The sequence below is a fragment of the Mesoplodon densirostris genome, chromosome 10, assembly GCF_025265405.1.
Source record: "Mesoplodon densirostris isolate mMesDen1 chromosome 10, mMesDen1 primary haplotype, whole genome shotgun sequence".
NCBI classification, from domain to species: domain Eukaryota; kingdom Metazoa; phylum Chordata; class Mammalia; order Artiodactyla; family Ziphiidae; genus Mesoplodon; species Mesoplodon densirostris.
The window spans coordinates 26,026,038-26,046,827 of record NC_082670.1 but is presented as its reverse complement, the minus strand read 5'-3'; the positions used below and the strand labels follow the sequence as shown (position 1 = coordinate 26,046,827).

Sequence of the window (20,790 nt, the reverse complement as noted above, 5' to 3'; positions counted from 1 at the left end):
GCATTGTACGTTGCGTATTATAGGCAAGAATTGCTAACGATGTCTCTTTTCCCCGCCGCTCTTTAGAAACAAAATCATCCTTAAAACCATGATTTAGAAATAGCTTTAGATACAGTCCTGCTGAAAGCATGTAGTTCCCTCTCACATATCAGAGACAAGAAAGATATCCCCTAATCCCTTTATGTCTATGTTTTTATTTATTAGCTATAGTTCCTGGGTTAAATTTATTTATTAGGCTGAAGTGGGAAATATGTTTATTTATTATTTATATGCAATATATTATAAGTGTGTATACTGTATTAAAATATTCAGTACTTTTTTTTTTCAAGAAAAAGGTATTTGGCTTTTATTTATTTATTTATATTTTGGGGCAATAGTAGTAGTCAATTGATAAAATGAACTTCATGTCAGGAAGGACACATTCCTAAGTATGGAAAAAGGAGTCATTATTTACAATAACTACCACATTCTAAGTGGCTGTGTGATTCAGTATGCCAGGAAATGAACTGGAAACTCATCTCCCATGAGATTTATTCGGGCTTAGCCATGAAAATGCCCGGTGACCTTGAACAAGGTTCTTAACCCTTCTGCTTGCTTCTAGGCTTGCCATTATAAATAAAAAGTTTAAAAATTCCCTCACATCAAAGTTTTTTTTAATTAGGCAATAAAATTAATGAAGGGATGGAGATAAAGCCTTCTAAGGATGAGCCTAGGGCAGCAGTAAAATATTATCCATCCCCTCTGAACGCCGATCAGATCCAAGGTCCCAAGCCAGGTTGCTGAACACGTTTTTCTTGGCTCATTCACTTCCCTTAACTAACAAACCAAAGCCTTACCGATGTGCCGGTGTCTGAGCCGTTCACGGATGCTAACGTGGTGGCCCCTGACTTCTTTCACAGTGAGGACCTCTGCTTCGTGAGGCTCATATGAAGAGGAACTAAGGACAATCTTGTCTTGGGGTCGCCAATCCACTGTGTTCTCCACTATAATTCTGTAACAGCATAAAGATGGAATCAGGTACACTGGCAGTACAACACAGATGACCTACTAAACTCCAGGGAGAAGAGGAAATCCACTGCAAACAACAATTCCCACCAGGGAGAGTGAAGTAGAAATATCAAGTCAAGACAGAGAAAAAAGGTCTTTGCAAATAAATTAATGCCAATGGAGCTCATCTTCTGGCTGATATGTATACAATACAGGGATAACAAAGATATCCTGTGGCCATGAAGTACCAGACAAAGGAACAAGAAAGAGTAAAAGTTCCAGAGTTTAGTATATGCCGTCTACATATGGTTTCCTAAAATGGAAATCGTCTTCCTCAATTGGGAAACAGTTTGAATAATAAAGGTATTTCAGAAGGGATCTTTTCTCAAATTTTCTGAAGACCTCTAATACCATTTTCAGACAATTAATCATCATGCATTAAGGCTCATACCTTCGTGGTCAAGCAGATACAGGGTGAATCTTAGAGGTTCCACTTAGTAGCGTGTGTGTGACCTTGAGAGGTCACATAACTCTTTTGAGTTTCATATCTTCATTTGAAAAGTGACGATATTTCGAGCTTCCCCTCCCCATCTCTCTGTTGTTGCAGGGACAAAGGTATGCATTCCCTGAGGGTGCTAAGTTCCAAGCATTGTGCTTTCATCACAGTATGTAATAAGGGTTTTGTTCACTTTTGTTTTTTTAACTCACATTTAATAAAGTTTTTGTTCAGTCGTTCCCTGCTGCCTAGCTTTTCCAGTGAATATATATAGCTGTCATAGGTGTCAACTGTCTGTCTACCTGACCTCCTTTCTCCTTTGTTCCAGGAAATCCACCACATCTCTTCTGAGAACCGCTCTCCTCACCCACCACACTAAGTGGTCCTAGTGAGATCTGCGAATTGCAGTCTCACAAGCCTTTTACCAAAGGGTGAGCAAGGGATCCAACCTGTCTTCGTTGGTCAAAATCCTTCCCCTTTTCCAGCTTTATGAGGTATAATCAAAAACTAAAATTGTAAGATATTTAAAGCGTAGAATATGATGATTTGATATACGTACCCATTGTGAAAGGATTTCCCCCATTGAACGAATTAATACATCTGTCACCTCACATATTCACCCCTTTCTTTTGCTGGGTGAGAACACTTAAGTTCTACTCTCTTAGCAAATTACACAGTACAGTGATATCAACTGTAGTCACCTGGACTTTTGAATTGAAACTAAGGGGAAAGAGAAATGTCCTCTCTGGTGGTAAAGCTGGGAAGAGCCAGCAGCTCTGGGTTCATGTGCACCCTACAGAATGTGGAAACCTCTTCAGCAGAACTAAATGAGGTTGAAATATAGAAACAGGAGAGGTGGAGGGAGGGCCTGATGCAATCTCCCAAGCGGATGAAGAAGGGTGGCTTTTACTTTTACTTTTGACTGAAAGAATCAGGATTCTTACAATACAATACAATAACTATGATAACTACCACGTTGTGAAGCTGACTTGGAGCCAGAAACCGGGCTAAGTTCTTTATCCACATTAATTTACTTAATCCTTATAACTACTCTATTAACCAGGCATTGTTATTCTCATATTATAGAAAAAGAAACTAAGACTCACAGAGAATACTTTACCCAAAATTATACACTTAGTTAATTGCATAATTAGAAGTATTTAAACCTGCCTGCCCTAAAAGTCCAAGCTCATTTTCATTGTAGAAATCTATTGCCCTTCTCCCTTCCTAACTCACATGTCTTTTCCTAGCATGGAGACAATAGCCAATCTGAGATTAGCACCCACTAGTTCATTGGACCAGAAGGAATCATCTTCTTTTGGAGACTACAAAAGTGATCCTGAACTCCTGCTAATAAATGAATGAGGCCACCAGCTCTATGTTCTAACATTTGAACTAAATTTTTATAGTATAATAATGAGGTTTGATTAATAAGCAAAAAAATTAGAGTAGTTTTTGAAATTAAATTCAAGATTCTAATTTATTAGACAAGATGCCATTGAGTCAACAGGCTCAACAAGTTCTGATTTCCAGAAAAGATACATCAATCCAGTGTATCAGGCATTTATTAGAACTCTTCTTTATGCTCTGTTGTGTACTAGATGCTAAGTAATACACCAAATCAATAAAAAAAAACCCAATATTTTCCTCTCCTATAGAAGCTGCTTGGAAGAACAGGAAATACATACCTGAAGCAGTTCAGTATCAGTCACTAAGAAGCATATTTTTAGTAAAATTATAAATCAGAAAATCACATGGAATAGTGATTCAGACAGTGGGAAAATCATTGTGTGCTGGAGGGGAGATTGAATGTCTTGTACGAGATGTGATGGAATCTTTAAGGATCAGTAGGAAGTGTAAAGGTAAAGAGGAGATGCAAGGGTACTTTTGACCCCCTAATTGCATATATCAAATATTTAGGAAGCCAGTACAGAAGCTGTTATAGAGAACCACGTGGAAGTGCCAAAGTGAGAATGTAGCAGAAAGGAGACAAACAAGAAATATTCCAAACAAAGTGCATCCATAGAGCAGCCACTGTGGAAAATAGTATGGAGGTTCCTTAAAAACTAAAAATAGAGTTACCATATGATCCAGCAATCCCACTCCCAGGCATATATCCGGAAAAGACAAAAGTTCTAATTTGAAAAGATACATGCACCCCAATGTTCATAGCAGCACTGTTCACAATAGCCAAGACATGGAAACAACCAAGTGTTCACTGACAGATGAATGGATAAAGAAGGTGTGGTATATATACACAATGGACTATTACTCAGCCATAAAAAAATAATGAAATAATGCCATTTGCAGCAACATGGATGGGTCTAGAGATTATTATACTAAGTGAAGTTAGAGAAAGGCAAATATTATATGATATCACTTATATGTGAAATCTAAAAAATAATACAAATGAACTTATTTGCAAAAGAGATGTAGAAAACAAACTTATGGTTACCAAAGGGGAAGGGGAGTGGGATAAATTGGCAACATGGGATTAACAGATGCATACTACCATATATAAAATAAACAACAAGGATTTACTGTATAGCACAGGGAACTACATTCAATATCTTGTAATAAACTATAATGAAAAAGAACAGGAAAAAAACCAAAGTATAGCTGTAGAATACCATCATTGATTGGATATGGGAGATAATAAAATAGATATCATCAATGATAACCTTTGAATTAAAAGCCTAGGTCCTAGAAAAAGTTGAGATGAGAAATGATTTATTCTTCAGGTCAGAGTTATTTTCTTATAAATAACAGAATAAGTTAATAAACCACTTAAGAAACAGAAAAATATCAGGACAAAGAGGCCAGCCAAGGCTTTACACACTTTCTTTAAAAAGTAAATGAGGGCTTCCCTGGTGGCGCAGTGGTTGAGAGTCCGCCTGCCGATGCAGGGGACACAGGTTCGTGCCCCGGTCCGGGAGGATCCCACGTGCCGCGGAGCGGCTGGGCCCGTGAGCCATGGCTGCTGAGCCTGCGCGTCCGGAGCCTGTGCTCCGCAACGGGAGAGGCCACAACAGTGAGAGGCCCACGTACCGCAAAAAAAAAAAAAAAAAAAAAAAAAAAGTAAATGAGATAAGAAATAAGAAAAAAATGAGAGCCTTTGAGAAATGTTCCCCATAAGCCTACTCTTCCATGTTGTCCTCTTCTCACTAAATTATACCACTCTTCACCCAGCTGCTCAAGTCAGTGACCTCTGAACTCTTCCCTTTTGCCCAGCCCACCAGCAAATCATGATGGCTCTTCTTCAACAGCTATTTAACCACTTCTTTCCTCTTCCATCATCCTACCCCAATCTAAGCCATCAGCATGTGTCATCTGAAATATTTCAATGCTATTGCAATGTTTTTTTAAATTTAATTTAATTTATTTATTTATTATATAGCAGGTTCTTATTAGTTATCTGTTTTATAGATATTAGTGTATATATGTCAATCCCAATCTCCCAGTTCATCCCACCACCACCTGCCCCCCTTGCTTTCCACCCTTGGTGTCCATACATTTGTTCTCTACATCTGTGTCTCTGTTTTGGCCTTGCAAACTGGTTCCACCTGTATCATTTTTCTAGATTCCACATATATGCATTAATCTACTATATTTATTTATCTCCTTCTGACTTACTTCACTCTGTATGACATTCTCTAAGTCCATCCACATCTCTACAAATGACCCAATTTCGTTCCTTTTAATGGCTGAGTAATATTCCACTGTATATATGTACCACATCTTCTTTATTCATTTGTCTGTCGATAGGCATTTAGGTTGTTTCCATGACCTGGCTATTGTAAATAGTGCTGCAATGAACATTGGCAAAGCTACAGTAATCAAGACAATATGGTAGTGCACAAAAACAGAAATATAGATCAATGGAACAGGACAGAAAGCCCAGAGCTAAACCCACACACTTATGGTCAACTAATCTATGACAAAGGAAGCAAGGATATACAATGGAGAAAAGACAGTCTCTTCAATAAGTGGTACTAGGAAAACTGGACAGCTACATGTAGAAGAATGAAATTAGAACACTCCCTAACACCATACACAAAAATAAACTCAAAATGGATTAAAGACATAAATGTAAGACCAGACACTATAAAACTCTTAAAGGAAAACATAGGAAGAACACTCTGACATAAATCACAGCAAGATCTTTTTTGACCCACCTCCTACAGCAATGGAAATAAAAACAAAAATAAACAAATGGGACCTAATGAAACTTAAAAGCTTTTGCACAGCAAAGGAAACTATAAACAAGATGAAAAGACAACCCTCAGATTGGGAGAAAATATTTGCAAACAAATCAACGGACAAAGGATTAATCTCCAAAATACATAAACAGCTCATGCAGCTCAATATTAAAAAAACAAACAATCCAATCCAAAAATGGGCAGAAGACCTAAATAGACATTTCTCCAAAGAAGACATACAGATGGCCAAGAAGCACATGAAAAGCTGTTCAACATCACTAATTATTAGAGAAATGCAAATCAAAACTACAATGAGGTATCACCTCACACCAGTTAGAATAGGCATCATCAGAAAATCTACAAACAACAACTGGAGAGGGTGTGGAGAAAAGGGAACCCTCTTGCACTGCTGGTGGGAATGTAAATTGATACAGCCACTATGGAGAACAGTATGGAGGTGCCTCAAAAAACTAAAAATAGAACTACCATATGACCCAGCAATCCCACTACTGGGCATATACCCAGAGAAAATCACAATTCAAAAAGACACATATTGCAATGTTTTAACAGTTAATCTCTCTGCTTCCACCTTTGTCCTCCCAACAGTCAATTGTCCAGACAGCATAAATCAGATTCAAATATAAATTGGACCATGTCCTGTTTAAAATCTTCCCAGACCAGGATAAAATCTGAAAACTTTATCATAGGATTCATAAAGTAACCATTTAACTTCAAAGAGCACATGGTCTCCCTAAAAAGACTCACAGTAAAATATACTTAATGGATACATACATACTTGTAATGGATAAAAAACTAATTTCTTTTAATCTAGGTATAACCTCCTTTGACTTATCTGTAATCCAAAAATCCAACATTTTTATTCATCAGTCTCCCCAAAAGTCAACTGAAGCAAGCAACAGCAAAGAGTAATTTAGAGAGAAGTTGATATAATAATTTATAACAAAAGAAACTAATTTTTTTTCAAATATCTGGCTAAGCTTACTTTGGTTGGTAGTGTAAGAAATGAGCCTAAGTTTATAAAGTTAAAGTTTATAAAGTCTAAGTTTATAGAATGAAAATTTTCCTCTGAAGATTTCACTGTAACATCCTTCATAAAATAAATACATTATATACAAATAAATTCAGATCTACAATTCTGGTAGAAAGAATTCTTGGTGAAAGTTCATAAAGGGGTCCAAGTAAAATCTGTCCCCATAACAGTATATTAGAAAGACTTACTAAACTGGCTTTTGATGGAACAAAGATTGTAGATCAATGTTTAAAGAAACAGTTTGAATAAGATCTGTAGTTCGGTTAATACTGTACTAATATCAACTTGCTGGATTTGATAAAGTCTATGGTTATGTAAGATACCACCAGGGAATGCCAAGTCAAGGGTACATGGGAACTCTGTACTATTTTTGCAACTTCTTGTGAGTCTTAAATTATGTTACAAATTTTTAAAAGGTTAAAAAAAGAAATTATCCATAAAATGAATACACTGTGATAATTACATATCATTCATATAAACTCATTAAAGTACTCCTCATCAGGACTGATACTAAATAATTTTGTTTTTAACATGATTTTGTTTATAATATTTGCAGTATGTAGAACACAAACAATGGAATCAGACCAACTGTGGTAAAAATTCAGCCTCAGGAATTCTAGCTTTATGACCTTGGAAATTTTACTTACCTTCTCCAGCCTCAGTTTTTATATCTGTAAAATGAAGATAATAATACCTAACTTATAGCACTCAGAGATTTAAGTGAGATAATGTATATAAAATGCTTGGTAGATGCCTGACACAGGGTGACCCCACATGATAAGAACTCAGTAAGTGGCAGCTAGTTAATTACTATCCTAGTTTTAATTAATAAAATTGAGTTTCTTTCAAAATAGCCTGTAGCTCAGATTCTGAATGATGTTTTTAACACATTCTTATAAGAAAAATCCATTCATATGGCTCCTGCCAAATTCCAGCTTGCTAACCTGATAATAATGAAAGATTTTTATTGATCCCTGTTGGAAATGCTTCCCTCACAAATCCTTTTGGGGATCAGGAAAGCACTTCAAACTCAACATGACCAAATCTGAACTCATAACCATTTCCCAAAAATTTAGTCCTCCTCTAGTGAATGGTGCCACCATCCATCTACGTAAGCCAGAACCAAGAAAGCACCTCACGCCCGATTCATCCAAGAGATCCTATCTCCTGTCTATACATCTGCCCACTTCTCTCCATTGCCACTTCAGCTCCTGACCACAAGTTACACTATCTCTTGCTTGCACCTCCTAAGTGATATCCCTAGATCCATTTTTGACTCCTCCTATAGTCTGCATTATAGCTAGAAAGATTTTTTTAAGATATAAAAATGTGATTATCGGTGCTACCTCCCACCCATACTATCCCCTTAGAAACCTAAAACAGCTGCACAATGTGCAGGAGGCCAAACACTAAAATTCTTGACATCACCAATGAATATGACCCTGACCTGTAACTACCCCTGGGAACCCTGTCATCATGGCTTGGTCTATTCTCTCTTTGTCAGCCATCCTGGCATTCTTTCAAGTCCCTCGTGTTCTCCATTCTTTCTCCCAGCACAGAATCACCTCTTGGGTCTCTGTTTCTCAATCACCTGTGCTGGGTCCTCCTCTATCCACTTCTAAAAAATTAGATGGGCCCCAATCTCATTTCCAGGCTCCAGTTTTCTCCTCTACCCATTGATAGTCTTCTTATCAATAACATCATCCACTTCCAGGATGACTCCCTGTCGTTGTCTCCCTGAGCCCTAAGTTATGTGTTAAATTACCTTCTTCACATCTCTACTTGGTGTCTCCAACTCAGCACACCCCTACTATCATCCACCCTGACAAGCCCGTTCCTCTCCCAGTCTCCCTATCTCAGTGCGTGCTTCCACCACCCACCAGGTTGGTCAATCAAAAACCTGAAGGACTCCCCTCACCTCAACATTCAATTCATGAGCAAGTCCAGACAGCATCATTTCTTCTCTCGATCTCCACTCCCTCCAGCCCTAGCCATTATGATTGTTGACCTCAACTGACCTCCTGATACCCCAGCTTCTGCTCTTGTCTCCATGATCCGTCATCTACATAGCAGCCAGAGTGATTTTCAAAACCTAAATCAGACTCCACCAATTCCCCTGCATAAAACTTTTCAGTGATTTTCCCTTTGACCTCTCACACCTAAACAAGGTACCATGTGACTTGGCATCTGTCGTGTCATGCAACTCTACCTACTGCTCACTCTGGTCCAGCTAGAGTGACCACCTTTCTGTTCCCCAAGCCCCAAAGGCCACCTCAGAGACACAGCTGGATGTCCGTCCTTCACTGAGAACTCTTGCCCATTCTCACCAAACAGGAGGATCCCTCTTACCATTCATATCTCAGCTTAAATTTCCCTTCTCCAGAAAGATCTTCCTTGTCCATTCAATATAAAAGGGTACACCTCATACCTCCCAACCCCTGCTATCTTGGATCATACCACCCTATTTATTTCCTTTTTTTTTTAACATCTTTACTGGAGTATAATTGCTTTAAAATGGTGTGTTAGTTTCTGCTTTATGACAAAGTGAATCAGTTATACATATACATATGTCCCCATATCTCTTCCCTCTTGGGTCTCCCTCCCTCCCATCCTCCCTATCCCACCCCTCTATGTGGTCACAAAGCACCGAGCTGATCTCCCTGTGCTATGTGGCTGCTTCCCACTAGCTATCTATTTTACATTTGGTAGTGTATATATGTCCATGTCACTCTCTCACTTTGTCCCAGCTTACCCTTCCCCCTCCCCATATCCTCAAGTCCATTCTCTAGTAGGTCTGTGTCTTTATTCCCGTCTTGCCAGTAGGTTCTTCATGAACTTTTTTTTTTTTTTAGATTCCATATATATGTGTTAGCATATGGTATTTGTTTTTCTCTTTCTGACTTACTTCACTCTGTATGACAGACTCTAGGTCCATCCACCTCACTACAAATAACTCAATTTTGTTTCTTTTTATGGCTGAGTAATATTCCATTGTATATATGTGCCACATCTTCTTTATCCATTCATCTGTTGATGGACACTTAGGCTGCTTCCATGTACTGGCTATTGTAAATAGAGCTGCAATGAACATTTTGGTACATGACTCTTTTTGAATTATGGTTTTCTCTGGGTATATGCCTAGTAGTGGGATTGCTGGGTCATATGGTAGCTCTATTTTTAGAAGAAAAAGTAGCCTTATAGTCTTAATTTACTGTTTATTCCAAAATGCAAGCTGAATTTTACTAAATGCATTTCTGTTTTGTATCAAACTGAACACGTTCTTAGTCTTTATATATTTTGTTTAGGTAAATTATATTAATTAATTATTTCATTTTGAACCATCCTTCTTTACCTGAATAAATCATACTCTTTTTAAAAAAAAATAAATTACTGGATTTCATTTGTTGCTGTTTTATTTAGGATATGACTTGGATGTTGCCTCAGTTTTCTTTTTTTTGAGTTACCTTTAGCAGCTGTTTTATAAATTACTTTATGCTTGCTTGCTAACACAAATTGGAAAGCTTCACATATTTTCCTATGTTATGGAATAGATTGTACAACACAATAAATGTCTGATGACTAAATGAATGGCTAGAAAAACATGACGTAAATTTACTTGAGTCAAATGTATTCTTGGGAATAAATTTGTGATAAATTTATGTCTTGCTGTTATTGGTTCTTTCAGTTTTATTCTTCTTTAGCCAATTATGATCATTTATATTTCTTTTTTTAAGATTTATTCATTTATTTATTTACTTTTGGCTGCATTGGGTCTTTGTTGTTGTGCGTGGGCTTTCTCTAGTTGTGGTGAGTGGGGGCTCCTCTTCATTGCGGTGTGCATGGCCTTCTCATTGCGGTGGCTTCTCTTGTTGTGGAGCATGGGTTCTAGGCATGCAGGCTTCAGTAGTTGCGGCACATGGGCTCAGTAGTTGTGGCTCATGGGCTCTAGAACACAGGCTCAGTAGTTGTGGTGCATGGGGTTAGTTGCTCCGTGGCATGTGGGATCTTTCCAGACCAGGGCTCAAACCCATGTCCCCTGCATTGGCAGGTGGATTCTTAACCACTGCACCACCAGGGAAGCCCCAATCATTTATATTTCTATATATAATTTTTAAATTTCAGAATGACACTATATAGATATACACATTTTTAGATTACAATTTTAATCTCTTTGATATCTATTATAGTTGAATCCCTATTTCTGAATTACATTTTGTTTTCCTTGTATGGTTAGTTATTAGAGATTAAACCAGTACCTCTAAAAAAAAATCAAGTCTATTAATTTCCTACTTTGTAATTCATCAATTTCTGCCTTTATCAGGTACGGATTGACTTCATTAGATTTGTTGGTTATTTTCTTTCTGATTTCTTACATTGACAACTTAGTTTATTTTGTACTTTCTTATTCAACAATGAAAACATTTAATGTGATGACACGTATGGCCATCTCTCATACCATACTCTCATTACTGTTATTTTCCAAGTAGTCTATTGATAAAGGCTTGATCTCCTCTTAGATACAAAAGTTATGTAGGAGAAGGTTTATCTTTTTTTTTCTTCCATCTTGCAAGAGATTAAGGTTGTTGGCTAAAATTTTGTTTTAATCTCCATGTTTATTTTATTGTGATTATATTGTATCAATATATAATTTCTGTTTATTAAAATCTATTAAGGTTTTTAATTATATATATTGGAGTAAAGATATATTATACATATATACAAATTAAATTGCCTTTATTATATTGGTTATATTTCTTAATATTTTCTTTATAATTTTAATCTAAAGGTTAAAAACTGAAAGAGGTAAAAAATTACATTTTTGTTTCTGTTAATTTCCTCTCATATTTTTTACAGATTTACTTTATATATTTCTATATTATGTTATCTGGTATAAAACTTTCTTTACTACTGGGATCTCACTGAAGATTGAAGTCTTTATTAATATAAAATGTATTTATTTTGATTTTTTACTTTTCTTGTGAATAATTTTGAAGTTCTTGCTTCCATTTTATTTTTATTTTAAGGATTCATTTCGTCCAATATTTAACTAAACATTTTTCTGAACTGGTTTGTTTTCCTCTGATAAAAAAAAGTTATGATTACATTTTTATTCATTACTAATTTTTTTCTATATAGGGTCATTTTTAACAAGCATATTTTCTTTTTATAATTGGCAGATTTATTCTTACTTTCTTACTTTTACTGTCATTTTGTACCTTTTTTATTGTTTTAAATCTCTTACTATTTCATGGTCTTCTCTGTATTTCACCCTTTATTTTATAGTTTCTTTCATTCTTTTTTCTCTCTGGTGATTTGGAAGGTATATGTCCTATTTTAAATTCTGTTAGAATTAACTCATGTTTACATATTTACTTCCTATGGCTCTCTTATGCTCCATCTCCAGTTTCTTGTGGCTATAGTCCCCAATTTCAAACCTAGATTTTTATTTGAGAATTATAACCTGTGATGGTTAGTTTATCTGTCAACTTGGCTAGGCTATAGTAGCCAGGTATTCGATCAAACAGGAAGCTTAGTGTTGTTGTGAAGGTATTTTGCAAATGTGGTTAACATCTACAATCAGGTGAATGAGATGGCCCTCAATAATGTGGGTGGGCCTCATCAATCAGTTGGAAGACCTTAAAGCAAAATTGAAGTTTCCCTGAAAAAGAAGAAATTCTACTTCAAGATTACAGTATCAGATCCTGCTCAAGTCTTTGCACCCTGCCAGCCTGCCCTACAAAATTTTGAACTTATAGCTCTCCTAAGCATATGAGCTAATTCCTTGAAACATATCTCTTTATATATAATATATACTGTATATAATATATATACACACATACACATACATACACATATAACCTACTATTATATATATTTTATAGAAACAGAACCCTGACTAATACATTAACTTTCAGATTTTATGTAGTTTCTTTTATAAGAGCAATTAGAATTTCTTATTTTAATAACCATAGTTACAGTATTACATTTAACTTATTCCAATGCTTGCCTTTGATATCTATGCTTTATCTACCTTTATACAATTCCTGAATTTTATTTGTCTTCTTAAATTTTAGCCTCAGTTTAATCTCTTTATTATAACACATTTTTGAATTTTTTTCAGTTCTTGCAAAGCAAAAGAAATCTTTTGTTTGCATTCACATGTGAACAGCATTTTAGCAGGGTCTATGTTTACAAGCCAAGTTTTTGCTTATAATCTTTTTTCCCCTGAACATTTATAGATTTTGCACTGCTATCTTCCTACATTTGATGTTGTAGAAAATTCTAATGTTATCAAGCTTTATGTCCCTTTTTGTTTTTCTTTTACTTTTTCACTTTTTTTTCTTGTACTGTGAGGATATGTATCTATCATTATTCTCGATGTTATTCAAATTAAATAGAAATAATCCCAGGTCTGTTGTGTGTATTGTAGTTAAGTTTTAGTTATTCTTTGTGTTGTCATTATTCTGGACTCATTAAAAAGAGCAGTTATCAAAATGTGCTTGTATTTTCTGTTCTCTATTTCTAATACCTTCTCTTTTATTATTTTTAGCTCTTGATTTTGTCTTCTTCATTCATGTAGACTCCATCAATTTCTTCATGTTGCCTGCTCGTTTTGACGCAGTGGTGATTTCATTCTTTACTGCCTCCAATGCATTATTAAATTCTATTACTGCAATTTAATTTCTGTAAGATTCTTTATGTGCTTCATCTCACTCTTATTTCATTTCTATCTATCTCTTCACCAGCTATCATTTCAATTCAGACATTGTGGTCCCTCCTTATATTTCATCTATTATCTCATAGAATTCATATTTTTAAAGATTTATTGGCAGCAGAAAACATGTATGATCTAAAATTTACTCCTTAAATAAATTATATCCTCCTGCCTTTAGCTTGTTTTGTTCTTCTTCCATTATGTTACAGAGAATATTTTTAATTCCTTTTAGCCTTTTATTTTTCTATTTGTTCATCCTTGAATTATGATCCTTAATCTAAAATTTAATTTCATATTGTAACAAAACCTCCAGCAGAAGCAAACCAAACCAAAAACTACATCCCTAAGTTACTCTCATTCCTTACCTCTCATTGCCTGAGGCAATGTCAGCCCCAAGACGTGTCCAGGATTTCTTAGGATAAGCACTATGAAGCTGAACTTTCCCAAACACCCCTGAAAATAAAAGGAGCAACAGTTGGATAGGAAAATCTTTCCAAGAAATTAAGGCCACATAAGCAAAACTCATTAGAGAGCTTATTGTGCAAGATACATGATATAGAAACTATATATGAAGATGTCCACCTTATCAGAAAAAGAACACTTAACATCTCACTTGGCTATGAAACATTTTTATTCTCTCAAAAGCTATAGAGAAATGAATGCTACACCACATCTAGTAATCCAAGAGCTGAGAAATAGACCACTCTAATGGTCTATTCCCAGCTAACTAGTTAGATTTCTACCAGTAAGTCACTCCAAACCATTTGCAATTCTGTTGGAAGTTAACTGGTTTTGATATTTTGTGTTACACAGTAGACTTTCCAAAGGCAAGGTAATTTTGTTTCCTGAGGAAAGAGATTTGCTGCTATTAGCTTTGTTTTCCATAGCTGGACCTCATATATTTTTGTATTACAGATATCAAAGGATAAATCTCTAGCTCCTTTGTTCAAAATATAATTTATTTCAGACTCATAAATTAAAGTCTTACCAAGGACATGCTTGATGCAGTCCAGTTTTATTTCTTCAAGTCTTTCCTTTTACACATTTTATTGCCATTTAAAATCACATGAAGCAAAATTCCTCATATTCTAGTGGTCTAAACATGTTTTGAGCATGAACCCAAGCAGTAACAAAATTATGATCATGCACACCTAACATATGTCTATTTGTTTGTAGATAAATAACCATTCATACAAATGAATATATTCATACATGTTTGAATAAAAGTTCTAGTATTTTCTTCCTGCACCCAAATGGACTGATTGTCTTCATACTCCTGGATTAGTGCACCCCCATTTTATTGCAAATCACTAATGTTGAAATCTAAAGATTTCACAAATTTTAGCAGAAAATGTATAAGGGAAGTAAAAACCAATAAGGTACAAATAATATGCCTTGGGTTTTCATCCAATGTGAACTAAAAAAGCTCAGTTAATTAGAACCTAACCAAGTGTTTAAGTCAACATACATAATTTTACCATACTCTAATTCAGAAAAAATTCAGAAGATAATAAAACTAAAATAAGGATTAGTGGAAATGGAAAAAATACTCCCACTTTTAGGACATGACCTGGAATCAATCTTTCATAATAATAATATCATCATCATCATCAAAAAATTAATCACTATTAGCTAAGTAAGCTAGACAGGAGAGTAACATGGAATAATTTAGAGAAATTTCCAACTACAAAGATTTTAACAAAAAACAGTTTATTTCTCTTAATTTACCAGAAAGCAGATTTCTTGATCATTCCCAATCACCAAAGGTTAACTGTAAAATGACACCATTTCTTAGTTGTTTCAAGGAGATTATAATACTTGAAGAGATTCAAATGTTATTTACTAATGATATCACCAATTTTTAAGCATGCAATGACAAACATTTCATTCTTTTTTCAATTTAGTATCAGAGAAATTTTTAGAAACACTTGCTTGGCAATACAGCTGGCACTGGGGATCAAGACAGGCACCCTCATATGCTCCTAACACAAAGTCTAGTTCAACATGGCACTCCCTGGAACAGAGTGGACACCACAGGCAAAAAGAGTCCATGCTCCTGTTGTGATCCATCTAGTTTGTCAATTTGAGAAAAGTAAAATATTCCTTAACCTCATATTCTTAAAAAGAGAGAATAAATAGCATATATGAAAAATCATTTGAAAACAATAAAGCACTATCAAAGTATTATATGGCAATGGCTATACTTTATGAAACTAGGTTACCAAACTTCAAACTATCCTAACATTATTGTGTTTACTGAGTCACTGAAATCTTACAAAATTAGGATTACCATACAAAGAAAATTTTAAAATGCCAGAAATCTATAGAAAGCCTCTTATACCTTTCCCTTAAAAGTTAAGTTATTGCGTGGCCCTTACAAATCCAGTCCTAGTTTCTGTGCTCTTCTGTGCTTTAAAAAAGGATTTGAGACAAACCTCTTAGACAGCCTCATCAACTAGAGGGAAGACAGCAGAAGCAAGAAGAACTACAGGGCTTCCCTGGTGGCACAGTGGTTGGGAGTCCGTCTGCCGATGCGGGGGGCGCGGGTTCGTGCCCCGGTCTGGGAGGATCCCACGTGCCGCGGAGCGGCTGGGCCCGTGGGCCATGGCCGCTGGGCCTGCGTGTCCGGAGCCTGTGCTCCGCAGCGGGAGGGGCCACAACAGTGGGAGGCCCGTGTACCGCAAAAAAAAAAAAAAAAAAAAAAAAAAAGGAAAAACTACAATCCAGCAGCCTGTGGAACAAAAGCCACATTCACAGAAAGATAGACAAGATGAAAAGGCAGAGGGCTATGTACCAGATGAAGGAACAAGATAAAACCCCAGAAAAACAACTAAATGAAGTGGAGATAGGCAACCTTCCAGAAAAAGAATTCAGAATAATGATAGTGAAGATGATCCAGGACGTCAGAAAAAGGATGGAGGCAAAGATCGAGAAGATGCAAGAAATGTTTAACAAAGACCTAGAAGAATTAAAGAACAAACAAACAGAGATGAACAATACAATAACTGAAATGAAAACTACACCAGAAGGAATCAATAGCAGAATAACTGAGGCAGAAGAACAGATAAGTGACCTGGAAGACAGAATGGTGGAATTCACTGCGGCGGAACAGAATAAAGAAAAAAGAATGAAAAGAAATGAAGACAACCTAAGAGACCTTTGGGACAACATTCAACGCAACAAAATTCGCATTATAGGGGTCCCAGAAGAAGAAGACAGAGAGAAAGGACCCGAGAATGTATTTGAAGAGATTATAGTCGAAAACTCCCCTAACATGGGAAAGGAAATAGCCACCCATGTCCAGGAAGCGCAGAGAGTCCCATACAAGATAAACCCAAGGAGAAACATGCCGAGACACACAGTAATCAAAGTGGCAAAAATTAAAGACAAAGAAAAATTATTGAAAGCAGCAAGGGAAAACCAAAAAATAACATACAAGGGAACTCCCATAAGGTTAATAGCTGATTTCTCAGCAGAAACTCTACAAGCCAGAAGGGAGTGGCATGATATACTTAAAGTGATGAAAGGGAAGAACCTACAACCAAGATTACTCTACCCAGCAAGGATCTCATTCAGATTCGATGGAGAAATCAAAAGCTTTACAGACAAGCAAAGGCTAAGAGAATTCAGCACCACCAAACCAGCTCTACAACATATGCTAAAGGAACTTCTCTAGGCAGGAAACACAAGAGAAGAAAAGGACCTACAAAAACAAACCCAAAACAATTAAGAAAATGGTAATAGGAACATACATATCGATAATTACCTTGAACGTGAATGGATTAAATGCTCCAACCAAAAGACACAGGCTCACTGAATGGATACAAAAACAAGACCCATATATATGCTGTCTACAAGAGACCCATTTTAGACCAAGGGACGCATACAAACTCAAAGTGTGTGGATAGAAAAAGATATTCCATGCAAATGCAAATCAAAAGAAAGCTGCAGTAGCAATACTCATATCAGATAAAATAGACTTTAAAATAAAGAACATTACTAGAGACAAGGAAGGACACTACATAATGATCAAGGGATCATTCCAAACAGAAGATATAACAATTATAAATATATATGCACCCAACGTAGGAGCACCTCAATACATAAGGCAACTGCTAACAGCTATGAAAAAGGAAATCGACAGTAACACAATAATAGTGGGGGACTTCAACACCTCACTTACACCAATGGACAGATCATCCAGACAGAAAATTAATAAGGAAACACAAGCTTTCAATGACACAACAGACCAGATAGATTTAATTGATATTTATAGGACATTCCATCCAAAAACAGCAGATTACACTTTCTCAAGTGTGCACGGAACATTCTCCAGGATAGATCACATCTTGGGTCACAAATCAAGCCTCAGTAAATTTAAGAAAACTGAAATTAAATCAAGCATCTTTTCTAACAACAATGCTAGGAGATTAGAAATCAATTACAGGGGAAAAAATGTAAAAAACACAAGCGCACGGAAGCTAAACAATACGTTACTAAATAACCAAGAGATCACTGAAGAAATCAAAGAGGAAATCAAAAAATACCTAGAGACAAATGACAATGAAAACACGACAATCCAAAACCTATGGGATGCAGAAAAAGCAGTTCTAAGAGGGAAGTTTATAACAATACAATCCTACCTCAAGAAACAACAAACATCTCAAATTACCAATCTAACCTTACACCTAAAGGAACTAGAGAAAGAAGAACAAACAAAACCCGAAGTTAGTAGAAGGAAAGAAATCATAAAGATCAGAGTAGAAATAAATAAAATAGAAACAGAAAACAATAGCAAAGATCAATAAAACTAAAAGTTGTTTCTTTGAGAAGATAAACAAAATTGATAAACCATTAGACAGACTCATCAAGAAAAAGAGGGAGAGGACTCAAATCAAAATTAGAAATGAAAAAGGAGAAGTGACAACAGACACTGCAGAAATACAAAGCATCCTAAGAGACTACTACAATCAACTCTATGCCAATAAAATGGACAACCTGGAGAAATGGACAAATTCTTAGAAAGGTATAACTTCCAAGACTGAACCAGGAAGAAACAGAAAATATGAACAGACCAATCACAAGTAATGAAATTGAAACTGTGATTAAAAATCTTACAGCAAACAAAAGTCCAGGACCAAATGGCTTCACAGGTGAATTCTATCAAACATTCAGAGAAGAGGTAACACCCATCCTTCAAAAACTCTTCCAAAAAATTGCAGAGGAAGGAACACTCCCAAACTCATTCTATGAGGCCACCATCATCACCCTGATACCAAAACCAGACAAAGATACTACAAAAAAAGAAAATTACAGACCAATATCACTGATGAATATACATGCAAAAATCCTCAACAAAATACTAGCAAACAGAATCCAACAACACATTAAAAGGATTATACACTATGATCAAGTGGGATTTATCCCAGGGAGGCAAGGATTCTTCAATATATGCAAATCAATCAATGTGATACATCATATTAAGAAACTGAAAAAGAAAAACCATATGATCATCTCAATAGATGCAGAAAAAGCTTTTGACAAAATTCAACACCCATTTATGATAAAAACTCTCCAGAAGGTGGGCATAGAGGGAACCTACCTCAACATAATAAAGGCCATATATGACAAACCCACAGCAAACATTTTCAATGGTGAAAAACTGAAACCATTTCCTCTAAGATCAGGAACAAGACAAGGATGTCCACTATCACCACTATTTTTCAACATGGTTTTGGAAGTCCTAGCCATAGCAATCAGAGAAGAAAAAGAAATAAAAGGAATACAAATTGGAAAAGAAGTAAAACTGTCACTGTTTGCAGATGACATGATACTATACATAGAGAATCCTAAAGATGTCACCAGAAAACTACTAGAGCTAATCAATGAATTTGGTAAAGCTGTAGGATACAAAATTAATGCACAGAAATCTCTTGGATTCCTATACACTAATGATGAAAAATCTGAAAGAGAAATTAAGGAAACACTCCCATTTACCATTGCAACAAAAAGAATAAAATACCTGGAATAAACCTACCTAGGGAGACAAAAGACCTAAAAAAAAATAAAATAAAATAAAAAAATAAATAAAATAAAAAAGGATTTGAGGGCTTCCCTGGTGGCGCAGTGGTTGAGAGTCTGCCTGTCGATGCAGGGGACATGGGTTCATGCCCCGGTCCAGGAAGATCCCATATGCCGCGGAGTGGCTGGGCCCGTGAGCCATGGCCGCTGAGCCTGCGCGTCCGGAGCCTGTGCTCCGCACCGGGAGAGGCCACGGCAATGAGAGGCCCACGTACCGCAAAAAAAAAAAAAAAAAAAGGATTTGAATTGGGAGATTGGGATTAACATGTATACACTGATGTGTATAAAATGGATGACTAATAGTAAATAAATAAATAAATAAATAAACATTAAAAAAATAATAAAATAAAACAGGATTTGATATTGTGGCAGTATCAAAGGAAGAAACTGCCAACAGTAAATGTTTCTTACTAATCTATAGATCTACCAGTTTAAAAAATATATCAATAACCACATAGTATTTAAAGTTGATAACACAGACTCTTCATCCAGCCTTTAGTGTGTGACCAATCTGGATATGAATCTAAGTTCTGACAGTATAAAACTGTGTGGCTTTCTGCACATTGTTCATCATCTCTGAGTCTTAGTTTTGACATCTGTAAAATGTATACTCCTTACAGGAGAGCTGGTAAGTGAAATAATAAATTCTCTAGAAGAGTGTCTGGAATTTAGTAGGTGTTCTATGAATGGTACTTCCCTATCAGAAATACACACACATTTCATTTTTAATAAAAACTGCATTATACTCTTACCAATTGTTCCTGGATCAATACGAATTCCGATGAAACGGTCACAAAAGACTCCCTCTGAAGCTCTAAGGAGAATCAGAAGCTTTTTTTCTTTTTCTAAGGGATTTTCTAAAGTACCTGTTTACAAGAAAAGTATATCATGTAAATTAATTTGAAATTTAAGGAGGGAGAGGGAAATTGTGATGTAATTTTGAGAATGCAAAGTAGATGCTATAAAGTAGACTAGATGGAGAAAAGCCAGTGTTCATAGATGAAAAAAGAAAAGGTGGAAAAATGAGATGCAGTAAACTTCTCTGAGGGAGACTGGATTACTGTTCAGCAAATATTCACTCTTCTTAGGGCAGAGTATACTTTCCTGACCTACTAATATTGAGCCTGGACACATGACTTGTTTTGCCCAATGAAATTCGGGTAGAAGTGACAGTAATGCCAGTTCCGAGTTGATGCTTTAAAATGCTTGGCAAGTTTCACCAGATCACTTGCAATAATGTTCCCTGCCATGAAAGGAGAAT

At 35.9% G+C, this 20,790-nt stretch overlaps 1 protein-coding gene across 1 annotated transcript in view; it reads right to left on the bottom strand.

Moving 5' to 3' along the window:
• Positions 1-20,790, bottom strand: part of PKHD1 (PKHD1 ciliary IPT domain containing fibrocystin/polyductin) — a 426,879-nt gene that overhangs the window by 112,916 nt on the left and 293,173 nt on the right. The window contains exons 53-55 of the mRNA XM_060110064.1: positions 20,282-20,395; positions 13,814-13,901; positions 837-991 (exon numbers count right to left, since the gene is read on the bottom strand). Of these exons, the coding sequence (XP_059966047.1) occupies positions 837-991; positions 13,814-13,901; positions 20,282-20,395 (357 nt within the window). The remainder of the gene's footprint in view (positions 1-836; positions 992-13,813; positions 13,902-20,281; positions 20,396-20,790) is intronic.